Source organism: Phyllostomus hastatus, unplaced genomic scaffold (genome assembly GCF_019186645.2).
Source record: "Phyllostomus hastatus isolate PE091 unplaced genomic scaffold, TTU_PhHast_1.1 phas_contig_113, whole genome shotgun sequence".
Classification (NCBI taxonomy): Eukaryota; Metazoa; Chordata; class Mammalia; order Chiroptera; family Phyllostomidae; genus Phyllostomus; species Phyllostomus hastatus.
The window spans coordinates 15,402,973-15,423,625 of record NW_025333530.1 but is presented as its reverse complement, the minus strand read 5'-3'; the positions used below and the strand labels follow the sequence as shown (position 1 = coordinate 15,423,625).

The window sequence follows — 20,653 nt, the reverse complement described above, 5'->3', positions numbered from 1 at the left end:
TGGCAGCAGTAATGCTGGATTACTAAGTGGCAGCCCAAGTCAATACTTAGAGCATTAAGTAAAACAAAGGCACCAAAATTAAAAGCAAAAAAATTAAGATCCGTTTTTGATATATATTTTTAGATTTTTTAGAGGGAGAAACATCATTTGGCTGCCTTTTGCCCCAACAGGGGACTGAACCCACAACCCAGGCATGTGCCCTGACCAGGAATTGAACTGGTAACATTTCACCTTGCAGGATTACACTTAACCAAGCCACACTGACAGGGTAATATAATTTTTAAAAGCATAATCATGTTTGAAGCCCTTATGTTTCATATTTCCACTTTTGAGTTATATATGGATGGAGCACCAGTCTTTTTAGGGTTTATAGCCTTTAAAATCTTCATCTGGTCTTGGTTAGGTCTTTAGTGAATTGCCTTTAGGGTCTCTCTTTGGCCTTGTTCTATTCAACCTCAACCTACCACTTGGAGACAGCTGTCAAGATGAACAAGGCAAAATTTAAAAGGGACAAACATGAGGGCCTACTAGGTCCAAAGTGACAACTACATACATATTACAAAGTAAAGAAGCATGGATTGGGCAATAGCAAAACATGGAAAATTTAGAGGTTCCAGAGGAGTGATTCACAGTAAGCTGAGAACATGGTGTAACCACCAAAAACACAGGCCCAGAGGAGGTGGGGGTGAGGAAAAAATCCCAAATTACATGACAGGAGGCACAGATAAAACTGAGGGTACTCAGCCCAAAAACGCCTCAGTTGTTCTGGTGAGGGGATAGGGATTACTCATTTAATAGAGGGAGTGTATGGAGGCAAATTTAGCACAGGATCCTAGAGCCTGGAAATGTAGTGGCTTTGCTTGTGGAAATTTTTAATTCCTGTAGTCTCCCTCTTCCACATTGCCATTTCATGAAGAGGCTATTGAAGACACAAAGCAGACATCAATACTGTTTTACTTTTTTTTTTTATTCCATTGCTATAACTTGAAAATCGTTATATTTTGCCTGAATTGCAGCAGCAGCAGCAGCACTCTAACTTGTATGTTTGCAGTCTCACTCTTCCATTTATTGGGTTAGCCAAAGTTTGTTTAGTTTTCTTTCATAGGATGGCTCTAGTAGTGCTCAGCTATCTTTAACTTCATTAGACACAATTTTGTTAGACTGCATTCTGACAGCTGTCATATCAAGGTGCATTTAAAAAATTAGTTAATTTTGTGTGCAGCCATTTTTATAGTGAAGATGGAAGAAAATACACAACATTTTTGGCATATTATGCTTTATTATTTCAAGAAGGGTAAACACACAACTGAAATGCAAAAAAAAAAAAAAAAGATTTGTGCAGTGTATGGAGAAGATGCTGTGTCTGACTGAACATGGAAAAAGTGGTTTGCCAAGTTTGTTGGTACTACTGACATTTTAGCCAAATAATTGTTTGCTGAGGGGCTGTCTTATGCATTAGAAGATGTTTAGCAGCACCCCTGGTCTCTACCCACTAGAAGTCAATGGCAGGAGATAGCCAACATACTCAAAATACCCAAATCAATAAGGTTATTGGTGAAAATGAAAAATGTGTCTTATTTTGTGGAAAAAACTAAACGGACTTTTTGGCCAACCCAATATATTCCCATTATTACCAGAAATCACTACTCTAAAACTTTACATGGTCATTTTGGGTGGTCCTGCCTTCCTTTCCAGTCCTGGCTCTCTCCACGGCCTGATGCCCTCTTTGCCACACACCATAAAGTACCCCTTTAGGTTTGTTTTACAGACCTATTTTCTTCCATCAGGAATAACTTGCCCACCTCTTTGGAATGGTAGCTCTAATCACTTCCTTGCCCACATAATACTGTCTACACTTGTATTTTGAGCCTTTTATTATTGTTTCTTTTCTTGTTTTTATTTATTGATTTTGGAGAGAGGGAGAAAAACATCAATTTGTTGTTCCACTTTTTTATGCATTCACTGGGTGATTCTTGTATTGAACCTGCTACCTTGTTTTATCAGGGCCACACTCCGAGCTACCCAGCCAGGGCTATTTTGAACCTTTTAAATAAACCCTGATAGGCTTCTATCCCTCTACTTATTTAGATCTTTCCTTGTCTCTGTACTGCAAGTAACTCCAGGGCAGGTCCTGGTTTTATTCATCTTAGCACCTATCACAGTGCCTGGATCATAGCTAGAACTTAGTGAACAGCTGATGGAATGAAGAGTATTTTCTTTGTAAATTTCCTTCTGCAATGAGCAGTTTTTGTTATAAAAATTAAACTTGGTCTTTTAAAAAGGTCTAGAAATTAGAGCTACTTGAGAATATTTTCTTGACCTCCCCAGAGCAGCAGAGACCCTAAGAATGGACACAGGTTACTGTGAAGTGGTTGGACAGACCCAATTCTTATTTTGGAGGGTTTCAAACTCTTTGAGAATTTAATGAAAACCAGACCCTTTCCCCAGGAAAATGCACTCACACCCACAATTTTCTACCTTGGTTCCTTGACCCCAAGTAGCTACCAGTGTCTAGGGCATCCAAATCCACCTTCCACTGCCAGCTTCCTTCCCAGTCCCACAGGTAAAGAACCCCCTACCGCAGAGGCACTGGGTTCTAATCAGAACTCAAAGAGTGTAGGCAAGGTCTGGTACTGTATTTTCCTGGTTAGCCCCACTCATCCATTCTAGAGTGCTGCTAAAGCAAACTCATGACCTATGCCTAAGACCTCCAGGAAGATGGTAGATGCTGAAAAGAAATGAAAGTTTCACTAAAGAAGAGGAAGGCGAGCAGGAAACAAGACAGTTAAAAAACAGAAAACAACCCTAGCCACTAAAAGCGGTACAAGCCTAATTATTCAGTTTCTCTTCTGGGTGGCTACATCTCATTACATAGTTAACAGCCACCAAACATAAGGAAGAAGAAATGAGTAACAGCAGAAGCATTTCTTTTATTACCAAAAACAAGTGCTATACACACTCAGTGCCTCCAGCCTCATCCCTGAGGATCATATGGAAGTCCTTAGGTTGTAGGAGGAACCATTCAGAGGAAAATGAGTGCCTGGTTCACAATGCCTTGGCTGGCTATGATGAAAGGGCCATTGCAGGGACTAGTTACATGTCATCCCTGGGCTTGAGTAACCCTAAAGATGAGAATGGATGCAAGTTGACTAAGGATTTTAATCACTGTTCCAGCATTTCTAGGGGTTACGATTAAGCCTGATACTAGCTCTCTCTACAAGAACACACACAACTAGGGTGTCCCCCTCTAATGAAAATTCCTCAAGATCCCAAAACGTGGACCGGCAGAAAAGGAAAGTCCTTAGAGTCTGCTAACATGCAAGCTGGATTCAGAGTGGAGCACACTGCTTTCAGCATCACTCCAAAAGACATCCATTGGCAAGGGTTTCCCAAAGGGGCACTGTCACCAGCCTGGATGAAACCCTAGAATCTGGGTTAGGAATGGTCAGGCTCTAATGCCTTCATACCATCTGGACTTCTGGCTCCTCAGCTATTCCCTGAAGCTTTTCCATGATGCACCCTGAGGGGGACTTAGGGGCCTGGGGGGACTCTCCCAGGGCTTCAGATAGCACATAGTAGACAATCTCTTGGGCACTGGTCTGATTCACCACATGGATGATGGGACTCGAGGTGTCCTGAGAGGCTAAGAGGGCTGTCCCCTTACCACCTCTGCCTTCCTCTTCCTCTTCAGCCTCTTCCTGGGGTCCTGATTCCCCTGGCACTGTTTCTAGAATGATGCTCTGCAGGCTGCTCTCATTCAGTGATGCTCCCAGGCCCGATCCCTCTTGTGGTTGCTGTAGAAGTTGCTGTGTCAGCTCTACACTTTCATAGCGAACTAGCTGTAGCCGCATGTAGCCATCTTCATGCTCCTTGTACCTGGTGAAGTAGAAGTGCAAAGGTAGCAAACATGGGCAGAGGGCTGCAGGAATGACCTGCAGCGTGGCAAAGTAAGGAACAAATATAAGGAGTAGAAGAAGGCCTGGGAATATAAGTGATGGGAGTTGAAGACAAAAAAGGTCTTTATCAGAACATGAAAGGAAAAGCATCATTACTCAAAATGGAAATTTTTATGTAGAAACCAGAGAGGGCGGTGAGAGGAAGGGGAAAGAAATTATTTGTGGAGGGTGGGGGGTCACAGGGCTATGGACCTGGACCTGTAGGCTCTAGTTCTAGTTTTGGCTACAGGACTTTGGACACCATTAATTTGGTTCGATACTGTTGTGCCTTGGATTCAAAAATCAGAAAACCAATCTTTGCCCCACTGTTATTCTTTGGAGTTCCTTGAGCCTAAATGGAGATGAGACATCAAAGCACTGTCAAATTCAACCATTTTAACTTGTTGAAATAATATGGATAGAAAATGTTTTATAAATCTAAACAGGGGGTGAGATGGGGAGGGACAGTTGAGACATACCGAAAACGGGGGTGCCCTGAGGGCCACTTGAACTGGTGCTTCTTGCGAAGATGCACAGTGAGGTTATTGCCCCTTGTGAAACATTTGTCACACACATGACATTTATACCTTGGCTCTGAGTACCCCTGATGGAGAGGGGAGGGAGAGTGAGGTCAGCTTTTCACCCTGGGCTCCCCCACACTTCTGCTAGCCCTTTCCCACCACAAGCTCCACTCACTTCATGTACTTTTCGGTAATGGGACTTGATAGAGCAGAGAGCTCTGGCACTGAAGCTGCAGTTCTCAAAATCACACCTGTAGGCTGGCTCCTTGCTGTGGGTATCCAGGTGTTTCCGGAGGTCGATTAGATTCTTGCAGCTGCCAGGAGAGGTCAGGAGAGGTTGGAGGGCATGAGGTACCCTAGAACACGAGGCCTGTGATTTCTGGCCCCCGGTTCCCCTTACCTGTAGTCACAACAGTCGCATTTAAAGGGCCGGTCCTCGCTGTGGCGAAAGCGCATGTGGTTACGGAGGGAGGATGGCAGTGGACAGGTCATATCACATAGAGGGCACTTATAGTGGTTCACTGGGAAAAGCAGAGAGAAGGCTGTGATCTGAGGGCCAGTGGAACCTCGGAGGGTGGGCAGGGAGGTTGGTGGCAGCCAGCTACTTACCATGGTTACGCATGTGGTCCCGCAAAAGCCGCTCAGTGGCAAATCTCTTGGAACAGTGAGAGCACTGGAAGCGCTGCTCTGAGGTAGGGCAGGCAAAAGAAAGGGTGGACTGTGGAGGATGGAGGAGAGGTAGAAAGAAGGAGTCCCAGAGAGGGGAATCACCCAAGGAGACAAGGGCAGTTTAGGGAACTATGGATGGGTAGAGTATGAAGGAAAGAGCATAGGACTTGGCAATTGAGAACTGAATTAGAATCCCAGCTTGATCACTTATCCATGTGGTCTCAAGTAAGTGATTTTAAGCTCTCTTGAGTCTTTGTTTCATCATCTGCAAAAATGGGGGCGACAAACCTACCTCATGGGGTTGTTGTAAGGATTCACTGAGATAACGATAGGGCACACGGTAAGCCCTGAATAACAATGTCTCATAAGGCATTGTTACAAGACATTGAGTCGGCAGACTGTGGCAGATGATTGAGCCCTAAACGCAGATATAGCCAAGCTGCAGACACCTTCAGTAGACCCCTCCCCTGGGAATATGCCCCCAACCAGAACAGCCTGCACCCATTCCCCTTCTCCTGACAACTTACGATCCAATGAGGTCTGGCGACGGATGTGATCTAAGAACTTGGTGTTGTTGGCAAACATGCCCCCGCAAGTTGGGCAAGCTACCACCTTCTCCTGGGTATGGCTACGGAGATGTTCACGAAGCTTACAGTGGTCCTTGAAGGTACAGGTACAACCTGGGAAGGAGACCCAGTTCCGTTCCAGCAACAAACTCACAGAATAGGTTCTGGTAACCCCAAGTTTCTCCAGACAGCAGCCAACTTTGCCCCGCAGGCCCCATCCCTAGCTGCTCTAGCCCCTCAGCAATCCCAAGGTTTCTTTAGAGGCCAGAAATTAAGGAGTGGTCCTACCTTTCCAGCCACACAGCACCATGTGGTTGTCTTTACCAACTGCTTTGTATTCACAGCACAGGCTGTGCGCTTCTACATGCCGATAGAACCACTCAGGATTGTCGAAGGAGCTCTGTGCCAGGAGCAACTTGGGGTAAGGATTGAGGGTAGTTGGAGGGACTCAACCTATGTGTCCAAAGGGGGCTTCTTGGCTCTCCCAAATTAACTTGGTGGGGATGGGAACATTTGAGCAAGGGAGCTACCCAGAAATAAAGGAGAGATACTAGCAAGAATCTTGGGAATACAGGGGACTGTAGAGTCAAGGCATCTTGAGTTAAGATCCGCAACTTTTTTCCACCCCTATTACCAGCACCACCAACTGACCTCACAGTGCTCCCACAGACACAGGAAGTGGTCAGGGATGTCAGGAATGATGTTGCGGCTGTGGAAGTCCAGGATGCAGGGGCTGAGGTCAGCCTGGCTCTGCAGGGCCTGCAGCCCCCACTGCTTCAGCTTGGTGTGGTAGCAGTGGAAGTAGACATGGCGGACAAGATCAGCAGAACTGTCCAGAGAACAAAAGCCACACTCCTGCCATAAGCAGGAGAATTCTTCCTCTGTGGAAAGAGGTTTAGAAAGAAGAGTGATACTTTCCAATGTTCAGCTCTCCTTCCACCTGTGGTACTTAGCAGTAAGTGAGGAGGCTGGACTCTGACCAAATTACCAGGAGTTCATTCAGCAAATATCATGTAATGAGTAAAGAGTCCCAGTCTTTGCCCTTACATAGCTTTCAGCCAGGGAGAAAAAAAAATGCTAATCAAATAATCACATGGATAAATATAATACTGTAACCAGTCGTAGCAGTCGTATTACGGGGAAGCGGGGCACAGACACTACAAAATAAACAGAACTAATTTGAGCTAGACAGATGTCTTTACATGCCTGCGTTAAGATCTGAAGGGTGAGCATCTATAAACTAGGAAGGGAAGTGTGGTCTGTGCAAGATCCAGTGCCAAAAACTCAGAGGCAGCAGGTATGACAGGCAGGCACTATCCTGGCCCAGCTTCTACTGTTCCCTTAGGAGGATGCTGCCTCCTAACCTAACTACAAATCCTCCTTTTCCCCATATTCTATTCAAGATCTGTCTTCTCCAGAAAGGCCCATCAACTATTTCAATCCACTCCCTATCTCTCTAGCATCCCTCTCTAGGCACCATATTTTCAATCCTTTTTATGGGCATACTTGTTTTTGAAAAGTAAGCGCTTTTTAAAATAGAATAATCCCCTAATTTCTCTTTTGTGTACATATTATTACTTTCAAAACTATTAGTTATGTTGTTCAATCACTAGACTTTAAGCAGAATTTGAGGAGAGCTATCTCTGTACTTTCTATAGAACAGTTTTTCAAACTGTGTTGTGACCTATTAATAGGTGGTGAAATCAATTTATGGGATTGCAAACCACTGTTTTTCTTTTAATAAACACTTCAGAGAGCATTTAATAATAGGTAAATATTTTTTCAAGTACTTTTTAACTTTCGTGTACAGGGTTGTGATGTAAAATGTATTCCTAACTGGAGATCACAGTAAAGAGAAAGAAAGGGAAGAAACACTACCAGGGAATGACAAAAACAGTTACGAACATCTTGTACAATATAAACATAAAAGCAGGCACGAAGATCAACTGCTATCACAAACAATGCCATGACTCTCCAGACCAGGAAGTTCTTGACCAACAGACTACTTCAGTGGAAACAAATGGTCACTGACACCCTTCACCCTGGGAAGGCAACCTAAGACAGAAATTCAGAGAAAACTAGTCACCAGATGTCATCTTTTGTGTTTTGTTTTAGAATCCACTTTGGTGGTGACAAGACAACTGGTTTTGGCATGACTTACAATTCTTTGGATAACACAAAGAAAACTGAATCCAAACATACACTTGCAAGACAGGAAGCATGAGATGAAGGCCTCAAAAAAAACAACAACAGAGAAAGGCATGCAAGAACAGAACGAAGAAAGTTAGTGGACAGTAAAGATCCATGTTAATGCTATAAAAAGAGAGCTGGAGTTTGGACAACAGAAGGAGTAAAGATTCTTCAGTGACTTTAGTTGTGCTGATTATGCAGATTTTCATGAGAGGATTAATAAACTAAGAACTTTTATGTGTCTGGTTGTTTAAAATATTAAAAAAATAAAATCACAGTTATCTAATTTATGTATATACATACACGTAGAGGTCAAAAAGAATGTTCACAAAAGTACTGTCAGTAATTGCCTTTTGATAGGAAGATTGACAAATTCACTTTAAAAATCTTCGTCAAGTGAGTTTTCTATAAGAGGCCTATGTTTCTATAAGCAAAAAAAAAGCACAATTAGGAAATTAAACCACCACTCTCCCAGGCTGCCTTCTCCCTCTGCAGAAAGGAAAGTCAGATTTTCCATCTTCCTTGGGCTCTTTCCCCTTCCTATATCCTGCTCCCTTACCCAAGGGATCCTCCTCCTCTTCCTCTTCCTCCTCTGAGTTGTGCAGGTACTTCTGCAGGTGTTGAGTGACATGCTCACAGAACTCCTCCATGGCTGAGCACACAAAGGAGCAGGACCCCCACTCACACTGTAGCCCCAGTTTCTCCTTTCGGGGAACTTTCCCAGGGGGCGGCATGGCCTTCACCCTAGAAGAGGGGGAAGAAATCCACAGCTGCATGGATTATACCCAACTGTGGCTAGGGGTAAACACCTGGGCAGGCAGCCTACCTAGAACCAGCAGAGGTTCCTCCAGTGACCCATGAGAAATGCTGTGCTTTTTCAGTAAGGATGGAGTAACAGTTCTGCAAAACCCTAGAAGCTGTGTATTGGTTTTGGGAAAGGAGAGCACACACTAACATTATTTATAGCATGTGCCAGGTACTAAGCTAAGAATATGAAGAGACATTTTCTCATAAAGCTTCAGAACATTGTTCCAAGGAATTATTCATATGGGAGGCATAACAAAGCCCAGGTTCAAAGAGATGGCTTTGGAGAAGAACCAGAATTCAAAGTCAAGACTCCTGGGTCCACTACCTACTAGCTGTGTGGCTTAAGCCAATTAGCCCTTCTACTCCTGAACATCGTCAGCTTCAAAATGCGGTACCAAAACCTTTTGTTTTTAATTTCATACTACTACATGCCAAGCACCATACTAAACATTTTATTTACATTATGTCATTTAATCACCCTATGAGGTAAGCATTATTTTAACTTTAAACGCCTCAGATTCCCATGTAGCATGGGAATAATTATGCCCATCTCGTTGAATTGATTTATGAACCAAACATATTAAAATACTTAACACATAGTACATATTAAAACCCTTAGCATAACACACTGCTAGAACTCAACATGTGTTAGTTACACGTATCCACGCTTCTTAAGGTGAAATGATTTAAGCAGTAATTCTACAAAAAAGGTCAACCCGAAGGATCCTTAACACTTCATCAGGAATCATAATAAACAATCAGCAAATAGTTGAGTACACATAGTACCTCCAAGCACCGAATGAACCCTGAATGGTACTCAAGATTAAGGAGGGACCCAGGTTCTGAACCTCCTTAAGACTCACAATTTGGCTGAAGAGGTAAGACTCTGATGTGTGAAGACAACCACCAAAACAAAGCACCCAATGAGGGAAATCAGAGGAGAAATCCCAGTGGGCAGGCTAAGACGTAAAGGCTGGCCGGGACCTGGCCCCTAGAAAGACGGGTAGAGTTAAGAGAGAAGGAAGGAGACCGTCCCGGAAGGTAAACCCTTTTCCTCGCAGCCCCTCAGGCTTCCCGGGATTCTTTCTACCTAAGGTACCGCGGTGACCGACGAAGACCCAGAGGGAAAAGCAAGGACGTCCGAGTCAGGGTAAGGGACCCGGGACGCAGCGGGCGACAGGCCGACCAGCGCGATCAAGCTGCAAGAAGAAGCCTCGCTGAGACTACTCGGGAAGAACCTGGACTTGAAGCCAGCCCACGGATCAACCCCAGACGCAGAAACACCAAAGCCCGAACAACCAGCTTACAGGCGCAAGTCTCATCAGGTCTCCTTCCACTTTGCACCATTTCCGGAGGACGCTTGAGCGACATCAGCAACAGCCAATCGCCGGTCTTGTACCCCTCTAACAGCCAATGGCCGCTGCAACGGAGGAAACCAGTGAGAGCCAAAACACGGAAGGGGTGGGAGTAAGGGGCGGCAGTCGCCAGGAAAAGTAGCCTTGAGGCTGCTGCGGATTTCGCAGCAAAGCTCACGCAGGGATCAAAAGGACCGAATTCCCCCAACAGCGCATACTCAGCGCTGGGCCCCACAAGGGACAGCCGCAGAACTCCGGCTAACTGCAGAGTGGGGTCTACCCTCCTTCTCTGGCTCACTGAATGAGATGGCTGTGTGGGCAACGAGGACTGGTTTGCGAGCTGGGTCCCCTGTGCTGCCAGCCGTGCTCAGCCGAAACAGCATCCCACCTCTATCCTTCATTTTCTCTTAAATACTGGTATTCCTGTGCCAGCCTCTCTATGCCCCAACAACTCTGCCTCCTATACTAACAGGCTCAGTGAACAACTATGTTGTTCTCAGTGAGCATTCACCTGCTCCTTCAAGTCAGAAACCCGGCAGTCATCCCTGATTCCTCCCTTAGCGGTCACATCCAATCCATTATCAAGTCCTGTGAATTCTACCTTCTCAAACACTGGATCTCTCAAATTCATTCCCCATTCTTCATCTACTCTGTCTCTCTCTAGTTTAAATGAACTAGAAGTAATGTCTATACTAACCTAAACTAGCTCCTTTGAGCGCACTCTTGCTTCCCTACAAACCAGTGATTTTCAACTGGTATGCTGCAAGAATTTTTAAAATGTGCATTACCTGACTATTTAATTAGGGGCATTGACCTCTTTTCCCTTAGATTGTTAAAAAAAAAAATAATAATAAGACAATAGCTGCCCTGGCTGGGTAGCTCAGTTGGAGCAGCAACCCAATACACCAAGGTTGCAATTTTGTGCCCAGTAAGGGGGCATACATGAAGCAACCAGTGACTGCACAAATAAGTGGAACAACAAATCCATGTTTTCTTTCTCCCTCTTCTTCTCTCTCTTAAAAAATTAGTAAAAAATAACAGCCAACACAATAGCCACCTGGTGTGAATGAATCAAAATTAAACCTATTTTTGGTCAGATAGGCAAAAAAAATTACATTTTTTGGTGTGCCACAGAAATTTAGTGATTGTTTATGTGTGCCATGAGATAAGATTGAAAAAGATTGCTCCAAATGATTTTTGTTTCCCATTTCTATACTTGTGCCTAGAAATATGACAGAGATCTGCCCTGATTGTTCACCTTTGCAAACAAAACTTTGAAGCCTAAAGAAACTATATTAGGCCAGTTCTTTTTTTTTTACTAAATATTTTTTACAGATTATGCTATTACAGTTGTCCCATTTTCCCTCCCCTTTATTTCTCCCTGCCCTGCACACCCCCTCCCACCCACATTCCCCACATTTAGTTCATGCCCATGGGTCATACATATAAGTTCTTTGGCTTCTACACTTCCTATACTATTCTTAACCTCCCCCTGTCTATTTTCTACCTATCATTTATGCTATTTATTCTCTGTACCTTTCCCCCCTCTCTCCCCACCCACTCCCCTGCTGATAACCCTCCATGTGATCTCCATTTCTGTGATTCTGTCCCTGTTCTAGTTGTTTGCTTAGTTTGTTTTTGTTTTTGTTTCAGGTGTGGTTGTTAATAACTGTGAGTTCATTGTCATTTTACTGTTTATACTGTAATCTTTTTCTTAGATAAGTCCCATTATAACATTTGATATAATAAGGGCTTGGTGATGATGAACTACTTTAAGTTGACCTTCTCTGAGAAGTACTTGATCTGCCCTTCCATTCTAAATGATAGTTTTGCTGGATAGAGTCATCTTGGATGTAGGTCCTTGCCTTTCATGACTTTGAATACTTCTTTCCAGCTCCTTCTTGCATACAAGGTTTCTTTGGAGAAATCAACTGACAGTCTTATGGGCACTCCTTTGGAGGTAACTGTCTCCTTTTCTCTTGCTGCTTCTAAGATTCTCTCCTTCATTTTAATCTTGGGTAATGCAATTATGATGTGCCTTGGTGTGTTCCTCCTTGGGTCCAACTTCTTTAGGACTCTCTGATTTTCCTGGACTTCCTGGAAGTTTATTTCCTTTGCCAGATTGGGGAAGTTGTCTGTTATTTGTTCAAATAAGTTTTCAATTTTTTGCTCTTCCTCTTCTCCTTCTGGCATCCCTATGATTTGGATATTGTAACATTTAAAGTTGTCCAGGAGGTTCCTAAGCCTCTCCTCATTTCTCTGAATCCTTGTTTCTTCATTCTGTTGTGGTTGAAAGTGTAGTTCTTCCTTCTGGTCCAAATCGTTGATTTGAGTTTCGGTTTCCTTCCCTTCACTGTTGGTTTCCTGTGTATTTTTCTTTATTTCACTTTGCATAGCCTTCACTTCTTACTCTATTTTGTGACCATACTCAACCATTTCTGTGAGCATCCTTATTATCAGTGTTTTGAACTGTGCATTTGATAGGTTGGCTATCTCTTCATTACTTAGTTGTATTTTTTGTGGAGATTTGATCTGTTCTTTAATTTGGGCCCTTTTTTTTTTGTCTCAGTGAGCCTATTACATAGTAAGGGGCGGAACCTTAGGTGTTCACCAGGGCAAGGCAACCAACAAAGCTGCATTGTCACTCTATGTGGGGGAGGGGTCAGAGAGGGAACAATGGCGCTTGCTCTGCTCTCTGCTGGTTTTTCAGTCACTTTCCCCGCTACCCACAAGCAAATCGGGACCTTCTGGTGCTGATTCCCAGGTGGGTGGGTTTGTGTACATTCAAGGACCCTATGGATCTCTCCAATGAACTCTCCTGTGAGGCTGGGAGTTTCTCCCGCTGCCAGCTCAACTCCCACAGTGTTTTTTTTAGTCAGAGGTTCTTGAGGCTTTATTTCCCTGTGCTGGAACCCTAGGTTGTATGGTCTGTCTTGCCCCCCAGTTGTTCCTCCAAGTTTATCTGTGCACGAATGTGGGACCACCCGCTCTGCCATCCGCCACCTTGCCTGCCCTGGTTCTCCAGCTACTGCCTTGCCATAAGTCCTCTCCACCCAGCTGTCCATCTCCGCCCCTCCTACCAGTCTGGATGAGTGTTTTTTCTTTAACTTCTTGGTTGTTGGACTTACATACAGTTCGATTTTCTGTCAGTTCTGGTTATTTTTTGTTTTTACATTTGTTGTTTTTCTTTTGGTTGTGCATGGAGGCACAGTGTGTCTACCTACACCTCCATCTTGGCCAGAAGTCTCCAAATGATTCTTGATACAGTACTCAAAGTGATCTTTACAAAGAGCAAATCTACTTTGAACACTCAAAGACATTCTGTTGGTGTCAGAGCAAAACCCCAAAACCATACTGAGGCTTTCCAGACCCTTCAACATCTAGGTCCTGCATGCTTCTCCAGCATGTGTCTTGGGTCCTTCTCTAACCCACTTCTTGCTCTCCAGACCCAAATTTCTTTCATTTTCTCCAACACATTTAGCTAGTTGCCTCTTACCTCTCCTGCCTTGTAATTGCTGTTTCCTCTCCCTGAAACAACTTCCACTTCTCCCCTTCCCACATGTACTTTTCTGATTCCTATTCATTTTTAAAAATTTATTTTATTTTTGTAAAGATTTGTTTTAGACAGAGGGGAAGGGAGGAAGAAAGAGAAGGTGAGAAACATCAATGTGTGGTTGCCTCTTGTTTGTCCCCTACTGGGGACCTGGCCCACAACCTATGCATGCGTCCTAGACTGGGAATCGAACCAGTGACCCTTTGGTTTGCAGGTCAGCACTCAGTCCACTGAGCCACACCAGCCAAGGAGCCAAGGCAAGGTGCTTCTTTTTATATATATGATTTCTATTTTGTCCTTTTTAAAAAAATTTATTTGCTTACTTTTGGATAGAGGGGCAGGGAGGGAGAAAGAGAGGGAGAGAAACTTCAATGTGTGAGAGAAACATCTCTTGGAATCTGCAACCCAGGCATTTGCATTGATGGAGAATCGAACTGATGACCCTTGCTTTGTGGTACAAAGCCCAACAATCTGAGCCACAGTGGCCAGGACAATGAAGATGCTTCTTTTTCCAAGAAGTTACCCTTGACATTACTTCCCTGTATTTTCCCATTACTGCTCTATTGTTATTGTAAAACAGTCAGTCTGAGCACCAGGGAAATCTCTGCCCTTTGGCCAGTATGGCAGGGGGAGATTCTTATACTGAGCAGGCTGAAAGTTAGAAACAAGATTGGACAGGGCAAGCACAAGCTACAAAGATAAATGGATTAGGAGGGGGAAAAAACAACCCCCCCTTCCTTTTGAGAACTGTGGGCTTGAGCAGGAAGATTGAGGTGGCCTTTGAGACAGGAATCCACTATTTCCTAGGCTGTGTGGCACCTGAAGAACCTCTTTCCTTTTGCACCCCACCCGCCTCACGAGTTTGGCTTTTGTGGCAACAGGCAGCCGAACTTTGGTTTGTTTTTCTTTTTGTTTGGTAACAGTTTTGGTAACTCCCAAAGGGACGGAATGGACTTCAGTAAGTCCTGGAGGGCCCAGGCTTGTGACAGGCCAACCCCAGGAGACTGGGACTATAGGGATTTCCCAGCATCTACCAAGAGCTTTTCTGGGGGAGTTTCCCTGTGCTCCTGTTCAAGGCACCAGCCACTACAAAAACACCTGGCTGGTGAAACAAAACAGGCTGGGGAAGAGACAGACTCTAACAATGGGTAAGTCAAACTGGTGCACAGACTTGGATATCCTCTACCCCTGCCACTTGGGCCTTGTGCAATTTGGGTTTTGTGCCACTAGGGTCCAGTAAGGACCTTTTGCAGTACCACTTGGTTGACTATCCCTGCTGCTTGGGCTTTGTGCCATTTGGGCTTTGTGCTAGTTGGGTCTAGTTAAGACTATTTGCAGTACCAGTTAGTAAGCTATTCCTATCACTTGAGCTTCGTGCCATTTTGGTCTGATTAGGACCACTTGTGGCATCATTTAATAGGAGATAAGACAGTAAGATTTTCTTGTGAGCACCCATTTGGAATAATGGAATTGTGGATTCAAATTTTGTTTACATGTTCCCACTTTGTCTGGGGTCTTGTCATGGTTATGGTTTTGGGTTTGTATTTTCATGCCATCAGGGATTGTTCTGTTTTGACTCCTGAAGGGAGCCCACTGGGCCAGATTTTAGCAGATTGGTCTATGTACAACTATTATCCAATGTCTAAGAAGGAATTGGTTTTCTATTGTAACACTGCTTGGCCTATGTATATTTAGACTATGGGGAAATGGCCCCTAAATTGTTCCCTAAATTACTACACCATCATACAATTGGAATGTTTTGACCCTTGTTTTACCAAAGGTCAGGGAAATGGGACAAAATTCTTTTTATCCAGGTGTTCATGTCTTTACACAATAAGGATCTGACAAAGAAAGGGAGTCAATTAATGATGTAGAGAAAGATAAATTGGCTTCAAAACCCCTCTGCAATAGTAAGACACAGGAAGAAAAGGAAAAGGAGTAAATGAGTCTCTTTCAGGCCCTGAACCCAGGATTAGCAACAGAAAGATTTCCCCTACCACCACCCCAGCTGCTATATACCCCTGAAATAAGGCCCAGAGGGGCAAGAGCCCTACCCCTATATGAAGGAATGGTCTCCCCTTCAAAGACCCACAAGGGCACCCAATTTGGCCAGGGAGCATCCCTATCAGGAGCAGGACAATTCCCTTTGAGGCTATACCCTATAGGCCAGGTGTGTCAAATTCATTTTCACTGGGAGCATCAGCCTTGCAGTTGCCTTCAAAGGGCCAACTGTAATTTTAGGACTGTATAAATGTAACTTACTCCTTAACTAGGAGATAGGAGCTCAGCACCGCTGCAGGGTAGAAACAAGGTGCCGGGCTGGATAAAAGAAGATGGAGGGCCGGATTTGGCCCTCGGGTCTTGTGTTTGCCATCTGTGTTATAGGCGAAATAAACCAGGAAATACAGCCCATTGGCTACCATGGGACCCATACTCCATTTTCTACTTCATATTTACTGAATTGGAAGAACTCCAAGTTTTCATACAGGGAGGATCCTCAGAAAATGGCAGGTGTTATCACCTTCATTTTTGCCACTCATCATCCAAACTGGGCCAATGTACAGGCTCTCTTTACATCCTACTGACAGCAGATGAAAGGCAGCTGGTTATAAATAAGGCTAATGAAGTGGCCCAGTGTCTCCACCAAGAGAATCTCAACAGAATGCAAACTCAGCTGGAGTGACTCCCTTGAGAGATCCCAGCTGAGACCTGAATAGTGGGGATCTAGCCTTCCTAGAATATTACAAAAGATGCGTATTGGAAGGGCTTCAGAAAGGGGTGCCTAAACCAAAAAGCTTGAATATGACAGGCCGTTCAACAAAAAACAAATGAAGATCCTTCTGAATTTTTAGAAAGGATCTATCAGACCTATCAAAAGCACACTGATGTTGACCCAGAGGCACCAGAAAATGTCCAGATGGTAAACATGACTTTTATTGAGCAAAATGCTCCAGATATCAGAAGAAAGCTCCAACATTTAGATGGGGCATTGGGAATGAATCCCTCCTAGCTGGTAGACATTGCCTTTAAAATATACCATGCCTGAGAAACAATTGGCTGGTGGCAGGGTGCATGGGAAAATGTCATGCCATTTTATTAGACAACCCAAATGTTACCTTACAAATCACCACTACCTTAAACCCAGCCACTCCACTCCTGGACTCTGAGGGAGGCTCAGACCTCCAGCATGATTGCTTGGAAATCATTGACCAGGTTTATTCCAGCAGACTGGATGTATTGGACCAGCCACTGACAGAACCCGACTGGAAATTATATACAGATGGGAGCAGCTCCATGGAAAATGGTCAGCGATGAGCTGGGTACGTGGTAGTCACTATAGACAAGGCAATATTATACAAGCCCAAGCCCTTGCCAGAGGAACCTCAGCACTAAAGGCTGAACTGAGAGCCTTCATCAGAGCCTTAGAAATATGCCTGGAAAGAATATTAACATCTACACTGACACTAAATATGCCTTCATGGTAGTCCATGCCCATGGAGCAATATGAAAAGAAAGAGGGCTCTTAGCCTCTGGGAATAAGGACATCAAACATGAAAAAAAAATTTTTTAATTGCTGAAGGCAGTGAATATACTGACCCAGATTGTCATAATGCATTGCTCAGGATACCAGAAAAACAGTTCCCAAACAAGTCAGATAAATCAAACTGTCAAGAAAGCAGCAAGACAAGCCAGAGGAGGGCCACCACTTCTTGGGGCTTTAATTCCACACCTGAACTTATCAGAAATTAAACCCCATTACACAGAACAAGATGAGGGACAGGATTGTGAATGGGGATTCTCTAACACTGACCCTAATTCCACATGGAAGATCGACCCACATGGTATGATCTTATTCCCCCTAAAGCTTTAGTATATCCCATCCTCAAAATACTATATGAAGGGACCCATTATGGAAGGGATGCTATAATGGACCTCATTAGACCATGTTTGAAGGATCCTCATTTACAAGGTATCATCAGAAGATTATCCAAGCCTGTCAGATATGCACCAAAAACAATTCTAAGACAGAACATGCCCCAACAGGAAAGAAAGTACAATATAAAGGGATATGCCTGTTTAAGGACTGGCAAGCTGACTTTACACAGATGCCTAAAACCATAGAAAACTTTAAATTTTTGTTAGTTTTAGTAGACATTTTTCTGGATGGGTAGAGGCATACCCCACTGGAACTGAAAAGGCAACAGAGGGAGCAAGACTTCTACTCAAAGCAAGCAAGATAGCAGCACAGGCACACATGGCTTGCCTCTTTCCAACCATATCAAAATGACAACTAAAATACAGAACAACCATCACTCAGAACCATTAGAAATCGAGTTGAATGGAAGTCTGACAATTACAGAATTAAAGAAACCATATCCATCTAGATGGGTAGGAGGAGTGTAGCTATGGAATGGGTTGCTCCCACATCTATGTGTGGTGGGTAAAAATTCACAAGGGATGTCGTGGGAGCGAGGAGTCCCAGCCTAACAACAAGCCCCCTAGCCTAGTGTTCCAGTTCCAGGAACTTCTGGTTTCAAAAACCAGCAAAGATTCAGTCAATGGAAGAAACTGCTGGAGTCCCAAGGAGTTTCTCTTAAAGAACCAACACACGGCCATGGCTGGTGTGGCTCAGTGGACTGAGTGCCAGCCTGCGAAACGAAGGGTCATTGTTTCAATCACCAATCTATGGCACAAGCCTGGGTTGCAGGCCAGGTCTCCGGTGGGGAGAATGCAAGAGGCCACCGCACATTGATGTTTCTCTATCTCTTTCTCTTCCCCTCTGTCTAAAAAAAAAAATAAAGGAACTCCCACATGGACTCACCTACTCATACCCACTCCCTCTGAGCATACCCACTTACTCTAAGCTCCAACACTGGGGTATCATCTTGAAAGGCACCAGTGGCATACAGGGAGGAACTAGTGTTTGGCATCAAGGCGAGCAGAGACCATTGTCTCTTTTCTAAACCCTTCCCGCACAGAACTGGTAAACTGGTGCCATATCTGAGATTGGTGTTGGAGATCCCCAGAGACTCTGCCCCACCCAACTCATGGGCCCACCCATGCTGTTTTTCCATATGAATAGCTGGTTTTGGCTTATGCTTCACAACTTCCTAAATCCTATCAAATAAGCAACAGCTGGCCTCAGTGAGACCCAGGCCTGGCTGGCACTAGCAGCAGCCAGCTTAGATTCACAGCTTGGCTTCACATGGAAATCTCAAAGCCCAGCATAAGTAGAAGCCATCTCAGATTGCTTTATAGCTCAGGCAGAGTGCCCCAGGCAAAACTCAGGGGAGTGCTGAACTTGGTCTGCATCATCCAGGAAACCCTAGGGCCAGCGCACCCAGTGGACAGTGGTGGACCACATTGGAGCACCACCACCCTGCCCCTGCACAGCTGATCTTCCATGGAGTGTGGAAGTTGGTTATCAGTGGTCACAGCCAGTCCTTGAAGCTAACTGGCCTGGGTAAATCCCTCCCATTGACCTGCCAACAGCAACCAAGGCTCAACTACAAGAGGAGGATGTACTCAGCCCACACAAAGGGTGCACCTTGAATACCCAGCTTGGGTGATAGGGAAAGCTGTACCACTGAGCCCTACAGGACACCTACTACATTAGGCCACACTACTAAGACATAGAGTCAAAGAAGCTCTACTTAATACATAGAAACAAACACAGGCTGCCAAAATGAGGAGACAAAGATACATGGCCCAAATGAAAGAACCCATCAAAACTCCAGAAAAAGAACTAAGCAAAATGGAGATAAGCAATCTATCAGATGAAGAATTGAAAACACTAGTTATAAGGATACTCAAGAAACTTAGTGAGGAACTCAACAGCATAAAAAAGATCCAGTCAGAAATGAAGGATATACTGAAATAAAGAACAATTTACATGGAAACAACAGTAGAGTGGATGAAGCCGAGAATCAAAACAATAATTTGGAACATAAGGAACCAAAAACAACCAATCAGAACAATAGGAAGAACAAAGAATACCAAAAATGAGGATAATGTAAGCAGCCTCTAGAACAACTTCAAGAGGTCCGACATTCTCATCATAGGGGTGCCAAAAGGAGAAGAGAATGAGCAAGAAATTAGAAATTTACTTGAAAAAATAATGAAGGAGAACTTCCCTACTTTGGTGAAGGAAATAAACATGCAAGTCTAGGAACCACAGACTTCCTAGAGAGTCTTTCTAGAGAGTCCCAAACAAGACAGATGCAGAGGCCCACTCCAAGATACATCATAATTAAAATTCCAAAGGTTAAAGATAAAGAGAATCTTAAAAAGCAGCAAGAGAAAAGCAGAGAGTTACTTACAGGGGAATTCCCATAAGACTGTCAGCTTATTTCTCAAAAGACACTTTGCAGGCTAGAAGGGATAGGCAAGAAATACTCAAGGTCATGAAAAACAGGGACCCACAGCCAAGCTTGCTCTATGAAGCAAAGCTATCATTTAGAATACCAAATGTCTAGTATTCTCAAAGGACAAATAAAGAGCTTCCAAGACAAGAAAAAACTAAAGGAGTTCATCATCACCAAACCATTATTATATGAAATGTTAAAGGGACTTATTTAAGAAAAAGAAGATCAAAATTATGAACATAAAATGTCAAAAAATACAAATCTATCAACAATCAAATCTAAAAAACAAAGTAAGCAGATAAGAAGAACAGAGACAGAATCATGGATATGTGGAATGTTTTGATGGTTGCCAGCTGGGAGGGGGTGTGGGGTAATGGGTGAAGAGGTGAGGGATTAAGAAGTACAAATAGGTAGTTACAGAATAGCCATGGGATGTAAAGTACAGTATAGGAAATGGAGTAGCCAAAGAACCTATATGTATGACCGATGGACATGAAAAATGGTGAGGGGATAACCTGAGGGAGTGGGGCGTGCTTGGTGGAAGGGAGCAAAGGGGGAAAAATTGGGACAACTGTAATAGCATAATCAATAAAATATAATTTTTAAAACTATTTTTATTTATTTATTTTTAGAGAGGGGAAAGGAGGGAGAAACAGATGGGGAGAAACATCAATATGTGGCTGCCTCTCATG

At 43.8% G+C, this 20,653-nt stretch overlaps 1 protein-coding gene across 7 annotated transcripts; it reads right to left on the bottom strand.

Moving 5' to 3' along the window:
- Positions 1-2,910: 2,910 nt before the first annotated feature.
- LOC123818892 (histone H4 transcription factor) lies at positions 2,911-10,096 on the bottom strand. 7 transcript variants are annotated; one of them, XM_045839248.1, is made up of 13 exons: positions 9,996-10,032; positions 9,779-9,887; positions 9,552-9,679; positions 8,708-8,798; positions 8,441-8,625; positions 6,343-6,572; positions 5,980-6,091; positions 5,653-5,805; positions 5,066-5,143; positions 4,857-4,977; positions 4,632-4,770; positions 4,415-4,539; positions 2,911-3,876 (listed from the first exon to the last, which is right to left on the bottom strand). In XM_045839248.1, the coding sequence occupies exons 5-13, from the start codon at positions 8,613-8,615 to the stop codon at positions 3,462-3,464; spliced, it is 1,548 nt and encodes a 515-aa protein (XP_045695204.1). In that variant the 5' UTR covers positions 8,616-8,625; positions 8,708-8,798; positions 9,552-9,679; positions 9,779-9,887; positions 9,996-10,032; the 3' UTR covers positions 2,911-3,461. The 7 variants fall into 7 exon arrangements, with proteins under 7 accessions (XP_045695204.1, XP_045695223.1, XP_045695195.1 ...); XM_045839267.1 differs by lacking the exons at positions 8,708-8,798; positions 9,779-9,887 and having other exon boundaries at positions 2,911-3,122; positions 3,665-3,876; positions 9,996-10,013; XM_045839239.1 differs by lacking the exon at positions 9,996-10,032 and having other exon boundaries at positions 9,779-9,989.
- Between the last annotated feature and the right edge of the window lie 10,557 nt (positions 10,097-20,653).

Excerpts from the sequence above, each read along its gene's own strand:
- LOC123818892 (XM_045839235.1), bottom strand. Across the intron at positions 6,092-6,342 it reads GTCTGTGGGAGCACTGTGAG|AGCTCCTTCGACAATCCTGA; the intron begins GTCAGTTGGTGG and ends CTCCTGGCACAG. Across the intron at positions 5,144-5,652 it reads TCGCCAGACCTCATTGGATC|AGCAGCGCTTCCAGTGCTCT; the intron begins GTAAGTTGTCAG and ends GCCCTACCTCAG.